The 7,265-nt window shown below is 44.4% G+C and overlaps 3 protein-coding genes across 3 annotated transcripts in view; 1 reads left to right on the forward strand and 2 right to left on the reverse strand.

Annotated features, from left to right (window-relative positions):
* PHALS_00181 (cytoplasmic dynein 1 light intermediate chain 2) overlaps nt 1-1,233 on the reverse strand; it is a gene marked incomplete at both ends in the record, with an annotated part of 2,391 nt that extends 1,158 nt beyond the window's left edge. Inside the window, 7 exons of the mRNA XM_024728780.1 lie at nt 21-139; nt 204-270; nt 339-404; nt 465-515; nt 574-750; nt 822-916; nt 981-1,233. Coding sequence (XP_024572221.1) covers nt 21-139; nt 204-270; nt 339-404; nt 465-515; nt 574-750; nt 822-916; nt 981-1,233 — 828 coding nt within the window. The remainder of the gene's footprint in view (nt 1-20; nt 140-203; nt 271-338; nt 405-464; nt 516-573; nt 751-821; nt 917-980) is intronic.
* An 889-nt stretch (nt 1,234-2,122) lies between these two features.
* Nucleotides 2,123-3,089, reverse strand: PHALS_00182 (uncharacterized protein; the record flags this gene model as incomplete). The annotated part of the gene is made up of 5 exons (XM_024728791.1): nt 2,123-2,259; nt 2,334-2,407; nt 2,468-2,562; nt 2,615-2,820; nt 2,882-3,089. 5 exons carry the CDS (start codon nt 3,087-3,089, stop codon nt 2,123-2,125), a joined length of 720 nt encoding a protein of 239 aa, XP_024572222.1.
* A 70-nt stretch (nt 3,090-3,159) lies between these two features.
* On the forward strand, nt 3,160-6,144 carry PHALS_00183 (RNA polymerase III transcription factor TFIIIC; the record flags this gene model as incomplete). Its single annotated transcript, XM_024728803.1, has 4 exons — nt 3,160-4,723; nt 4,796-5,787; nt 5,871-6,013; nt 6,090-6,144. 4 exons carry the CDS (start codon nt 3,160-3,162, stop codon nt 6,142-6,144), a joined length of 2,754 nt encoding a protein of 917 aa, XP_024572223.1.
* Nucleotides 6,145-7,265: the final 1,121 nt, after the last annotated feature.

Below are 7,265 nucleotides of genomic sequence, written 5' to 3' on the forward strand. Positions count from 1 at the left end.
AATATACAATTGTGATCTACTAAGTGCGGCGACTCTGTAAGCTTAAATTGAGATGGAAAAGCGCGGTGTAGAACATATTTGCGAAGTGTATCCACATTCGACCCCGTCTTTGCCGATGTAAATATCAATGAAGCACCATCTAGCAAACACAGTGTTAGTCAAGTATAATGCTCATTTTAACTTGATACTGCTATCAGTCTTACACCGGATTGCAAAGTGACGTAGAGTGTACTCAATATAGTCCACCTTTACCGAGATATCCGGACGCAACTAGAATATTGGCAAAACAAATGTCAGATGACAAAATTTTATGATCATGATCAGCAGTATACCCTTACGTCCGCCTTGGCTACAACAAACACAAGAGGCACTCCTAAATTTTTTGACAGCACTCCTTCTTCCATCTAGATACTAAAGTTAGATATATGAAAGACGTATAAAACACCATACAAATAATAACTTACAAAGTCACTCGTGGACACGTCCATTGGCGTTGGCACCGAGTGATCGACACTCTGCAAGCAATACTGCGACATTAGATTTGTATCACACGCATAATATTGCGTCTCATACCGGGTCTTCATACGTCAAAATGTGCTGTTTAATAGCCGTGTACAGCTCATTTCTGGTCTCAGGTGTAAGCAGATTGATCTGCTCGAGCAACTGTCCCTCCAGCGCCGAGAGCCACTGCTCCAGTGAGTTCTTTATCGTCCAGGGCCGCGTTAAATCCAACACAATTACCACCACTGTCTATCAAACAGAAGCATATTCATTACCTTACACTTTTTACCTAGACTATTATCATCAAGCTTTGAGCCTACCGTATGCAGCGTTTGTGGCTTTACTGCAATTTTGATGAGATCCTTCAGACTTAAGTCATTCAGACTCCATGAGCTGATTTGCGCTATCAAGTCCTCTACACAAGTTATCAAAAGTCGTTGTCAAGCATATAGAAAAGCAGCGAAGTCACAACTTCGTACCAGAGGTTTCATCGCCACTGTCTTTGGCGCGCGGGTCCAGAACGTTGAGCGTTTTAAAAGCCAAAACCTTGTCTACGGTTTGTGCGTCATCGGTCGCATCTGACGAAAGAAGATTAGCCTCATTGAGACGCGAAAGTAGCGCCGATTTTCCACTTTCTGCGTCTCCGACCACCAGAAGGTTGACCACCGGCAGCTTCGACCGCACAGAGCAATCGCGCAAAATTTTCTGCCATAAATTCTCCCCCGCTGCCATTTTCTGTTTAAATTGTGACAATACCAGTCGAGTAAAGCTCGATCGTTAGATTTCAATACATTTGGCAGTGATACGATCCTCCTAAAACAGTAATTTTGGTAAGATTCACAGCAGGATAATACCCCGTAATATACCTTATAATAAAACACATAGCAGGGTACTTTATATGCATTTTTTACAAGAGACCCACCTTTCTCAAAAATCAAAACAGCCAAGAATTGATTCACCAATCTCATTGATAATTTTACATCATCAAAATCAGAATAACTTGGTGCATACGTGTAGGTGCAACGTTGCCCCAGCCTTCCGACTGCTCCAACTACAGTTGCATCGCTTGCATTTCACCCTTGCATGCTGCTGATTTCCGTGTGACTACTCTTAAGTGGGAATGAGTACCATGTTTTCCGACTCAATAGCGACTACTACTGCTTCCGCCGCTAGTAAAAGAAATGACGATGAAAATGTCAGACAGACCGACAAGGAAAGGTCATAGAAGAGTTTGGTCAGGCGGAGAAGGGGTCGCTACAACGAGAAGAAGCGATTTACTCTTTTTTCTACCCTACAACAAGAAACCGAAGTAAAAGAGGTGAAGGCGACGAGTCCGGCGGATTTAGGTACTAACCCTTGTAGAAACCTCCATAAATAGACAAATATGCTTCCCGCCGGCAACACATCTGAACTTTTCTTTTTCAGCATAACGACAGGTCGGATGCAAGGCAAGCGACCACTATGATATTAACCTTGTAAGAGATTCGACCGGTACAGGTTGAGGCTTGATACTGTGTACAATACAGATTCATGATTTACAGCATCGTTTTGACAACATTAGTGATATAATCTGTCATTTGAGGTCCGACGATGATAGTAGAACAGACCGATAAAAATTCAATTAATCGCGTTCATTGTTGTCAGGATAGTCAAAAGCTTCATCAATTTTGTCCCACAATGTATTCGCAGCGATGAAAAGGTCCATTGCTGGGTCAACCTCAAACCGAACAATTTTTAGTTTGGCCGGTACGTGAATATCTAAAAATCAGAAGTATAAGTAACGAAATTTGCTGTATTCTCTCAAATATAACACGTAGTAAATCTCTGCTTACCACCAACAATTCTTTGCGAGCCATTAAAGTCCCATCGGATGCCCGTAATAGACGCGTAGAGACTCATCTGGTTTCTGTCGTAAAAAGCTTAATAGTCAGCGATTGTGCGTGTCAGCACCTTTGATCCCTCTTACTTTGCTGCTGGAATGTCATTTTGGTGTTCAGTATTATACTGCATAAACTCCTGTCTTGCCTCTTCGTACTTGTCCAACAACATGTCCAAAGACTCCTTCGATGTCGTAAAACCCCAATGCAGCAAAAGTTAAGGAAAGCTTACAAACAACTTTTGAAATTTCAAAAATCAGCAGGCAAAAATGCAATGTAAAAACGGAAAGCGGATATTGTTCGTTAAGACGGAAGCGGTCCAGCTGCACGGCCATGTCACGCTTAATGGCATCCAGCTCCCGCAGCTTCTTGTACAGCTCTTCATTGCGCTGCTTGGCCATTTGTTCTTTTTCTTTCCACTCACTCAAATTCGCGCGTAAATCTGGCAGTAGAGCAAGCGTGTAACAATGTGTGATGTACATTTTGATGTGTTTCATACGTACGCGCAAGTTGTCGTTGCGCCGAGCTTTGGCGTTCCTGGAATGTGCTAGCGATGTCCTTACGCTTCTGCGCGAGCCCTCGCAACCGTGCTGCGTCCTTGAGTGCATCGTCGTGAAGAATTCCTTCCAGTTGGCTGCATATTCCTTGAACCTCCGCCCACGATAGTTCGTCGCCAGCATTTGCTACACTAATTCGTCGTCTTTCTTCCATTTTGTAAATTCAATTGATGTACAAAAAATGCATGACTCTGTTGCTAAATACGAGTTTCATTTTTGATCTCATGTCTTTCCGAGAGCTGCTGGAGGCGGCCATGGGCACCGCGCAGGATCTACCGCAGGACGAAGTGGGTCGCATCGACGCTCAGATGGATATGCTCGATGCTGAGTATGAGCAATCCGACGGCCCTGATGAGAGTGACGATGCGTATGTTCCACCGTCAAGTGAGGAGGACAATTACGGTGTCGAGGTAGAAGAGGAAGAAGACTCCGATATTGAGCGTCAATTGTGGGGGAAATCTCGCAAGCGTAGACGAAGTAAAGGTGGAGTGGGCAGACGACGTCGAAGGCGCGGACATACGGGCAAGCGCAGCGTTACAGCTACAAAAGTGCCGCCAGAGCTCGCGAATGTGCTGGGTGAAGCTAACATGTTGTACGCATCCCACCAATATGATGAGGCTATAACGTTACTCAAGGCCTTTATAAAAAAGGCCCCGACTATCCCAGACCCGTACCATACACTGGGTATGATTTATGAAGACAGACAGGACCGAATCAAAGCCCTTCAATTCTTTTTAATTGCGTGCACGTTAACGCCCCAGGACGCAGAACTTTGGAAGCGCGTGGGACGCATTGCAAAAGATGAACAGAATTTTGATCAGGCGTTGTTTTGCTTTAAGAAGGCGAGCAGTGCAGACCCGAAAGACAAAGAAGCTTTATTTAGTTATGCCGAGTTGAGTCGAGAGCAAGGTGATAACCGTCGAGCTGCCGAAGTGTTTAAGAGGCTAACAGCTCTCATTCCAAACGATTTGTCTTTGTGGATCCAAATCGCTGAAGCATATCATTGCAACGATCAAGACGAAGAAGCTGTAGATGCACTTAAAAGGTGTATCGAGAATGCAGCAATATTGGACTCATCGCAGAATATGCACGCGTCAAAATACGAGCTAAATGCTGTAAATATGCTTGCAGACTTGTACATCACGCTGAAAAAATATCGGGAGGCTATTGATGTGATTCATCAGCTGCACTTACGATACGCCTCAGCTTCAGACTCAGAACAAGTGGAAGGTGACCCAGGTGGCTTGCCACTCGATATTGCCGTAAAGTACGGTATCTGTCACTTGTTCGAACGGGATTTCGCCACGGCTGAATCCATGTTCACGCATTTATTTGCGCAAGATGTGCAAGTTTTTGGCGATTTGTATCTTGACGTGGCTGATGCTTACATTGCGCTAGGTCAGGACCGAGAGGCTGCAGCGATTCTACAGCAGCTACTAAGCTGTCCAGAATTTTCAGTTGAGCAGATTTGTAGTAAGTATGCCGCATGCCACGACCGCTTGGGAATTTATGACGTCGCTGTGGAATATTATAAAAAGGTGTTGGTTTACCAAAGCTCCTCACTGGATTTAAGTGTCGACCCAGAGTTGATGCTGCAGGCTATGCAAGCCACACGGAAAAATAATCGTCCATTAGAGGGTATCGCTTTGCTTAATGAATATCTTCCTGAGACGATGCGTCCGCCTATTCGGCCGTACTGGATCAATACCTCTCAAAAAAGTAAAGGCCAACATGTGGGCTCAAGACGTGATGACGAAACCGATAAAGGCGCAAAGATTGGCGACGATAGTGATGCTGCTAAATCCGAAGAGGAGGCAGATGATGAAGAAGATGCAGAGGAACAAACTCGGATGGAGATAGCTCATGACCCGTCCTTGTCAGTTGATGCGATGGATAATGGTATACGCTTAAAGCTTTTAATTGAGTATGGCCACTTGAAAAAGTTATCTGGTGAGGCCGAAGTGCTGTGTCAAGTTGGCATCCCAATTATCCTTACTTCTCTTAGCCAGACGTCTATTCGATTATCTGGTCGCGCAAAGAATCCACTGGCTGAACCTCAAGATGTCATTACTGAAAGCGATGCACAGTCTATGGGCTTCCAAGTTTTGAAGTCAGAGTACTTAGTTGACATCACAGATTTGAACCAATGCGAATCCTTCATGGGTATTGTCATGCGTGTGGCGCAGCAAATTGTAATTTTGCGTGCAATCGGTGAAGAACAGTACTACAACTTGGTAATTGATGTGGCCCGGACACTTACTGAGCGTGGCAAGTACGTGGCCGCAATCGAGTTACTGACGGACGTTAACACATCCGATAAGATTGCTAAACCTACGTTGCGATTCGAGTTGCGCTTCTTAGCTCTCGTCATCGCTCTTGAGTTTAAGGAAAATCGCATGGCATACGAGTGTGCGCGCTTAAATATTATGGAGGATCCTCAAAATCTTGGCTACTGGAATCTTTTTTCGCGCGTGATCGCTATCACAGGTGTATTTTCGTGGCATCAAAAGTTTTTAGCAAAGTTGCTGCATGACGATCCTGAAAGCTATCCCGCCATTTTACTTGCTGGCCACCAGTCCTCTGCGTGGGACATCGCGTCACTGACGGTGGGTGAGCTGACGCTTGCTCACCAAAAGCATCCTAATGATTCCCTCACGCTATTCTGCATTGGCCTGGCGTTCCTGTCCGCTTCAATGCAGCGAACCATTAACGACCGGCAGCACACTGTAGCAAAAGCTTTTGCCTTTCTTCAACAGTACGAGCGAACACGCATCAGCGCCCCGAGTGACATCCCTACAGAGCTTCGTCAAATCGAGGCATCATACAACATCGGTCGTGCTCACCAGCAATTGGTAGGTCTTCGATACGTCCTATGAGCGATACTATACTGACTGTACCAAATCAATGTGATGACAATTGTGGTTGCTTGAGTTAGGGATTATTTCATTTAGCAATTCCCATGTACGAACGAGTGCTACGCTTTTTTGAAGAAAGCAAAAAACACAAGCGCGTGATACCTTCAGAGTACTTGATATGTCGAGAAACAGCATACAATTTGTCTTTGATCTACAAGCAAAGGTTCGTTCCTGACACAGCTTGTTGGTGTCTTAATAACAATAATTCTCTACGTGTATTGCTATTCTTTGCTACTTAGTGGTGCCAATGATTTGGCAAGATATCTGATCGCGAAATACCTTACGATTGAATAATTTGTCTGACATTCGCGGCGCTGTCTTTGGAAGTGTCGGTGGCATCAGCTGCTGATTGAATCTTCACTGTCAACCTACTATAGTTTCGAAGCAAATCATCTCCGTATTTCGTAAAGTTGTGTCTTTATGGCTTCTCGCAGCTCGATAATTTGCAAACCTGCATTTGTTTGCGGCACGCTGAACGCAAAACTTTCGTGGTTCTTTTTGCTTGGACCAACTTGTAGAACGACATATCCTACAGTGATACCTAATTTTGTACCCCCACCGCTTGATATTACTGTTTGTTTGCACACTATTCTGGAAAGGAGTATCAATTAAATTTCGAATGATTTTTTGAGCTGGTGGGTAGGTATGCTATCTATATTGTTCAGTTTTTTTCTGACAACGGCCTTTTATACGCAATAACAGTGTTGCTCATCGGACACAAAGTGAAGTTCAGAATTACCATGATGAAGTATCATGATAAGTTTTCACTGGGTATGGATGAAACGATGATACCTTTTAAAGGAGAGATATTTGGCATCTGGGCTGCTTGCTCATGAGATGGCTTTTATACAAATTTAGTTGTACCTTGAAAATTGATAGTTAAGTATCATCTTCAGATAGAAATATAACCCTATTAAATATAGCAAAAGCTTCTTAAGAAGCTCTACGTTCAGCACTTGAGGGGCGGCTGGCGGGCCCACGTTAATTAACGTGGAATTGAAAAGTCGTAGCATCTTCCGCCCGAGGAGCGCGGCAAGCCCGTTGCACTTGATAGCCATTGTCGTCAATCCGACAACCAAGTATTAATAAAACATTTCATCGATGGTTGGACATGTCTCAGAGAGCCGATCTCGCTTACAGTCTTCTCAAAACCAAAACAATTTCATCTTGATTTCCGATACGATCTCTTTAATATCTCATGTCGCGTCTAGTAACATTTATTCCAACGGGCTTACACGTACCCTTGTATAAAAGGAGTGCGTTAACTGTTGCAGCCGCGTCAAACGGATGCGCCTGTTTCAGTCAGGAACGCTGTAGCACGGCCAGAAGCACCACAAACGTATGTGAGGCGGGTCGCACAAGATGGTGCGACCGTACATAGGTGTGGATTACACATATTGGCGTAGTCACAAAGT

The sequence above is a fragment of the Plasmopara halstedii genome, assembly GCF_900000015.1.
Source record: "Plasmopara halstedii genome assembly, contig: Scaffold_110, whole genome shotgun sequence".
In the NCBI taxonomy this organism is placed as follows: Eukaryota; Oomycota; class Peronosporomycetes; order Peronosporales; family Peronosporaceae; genus Plasmopara; species Plasmopara halstedii.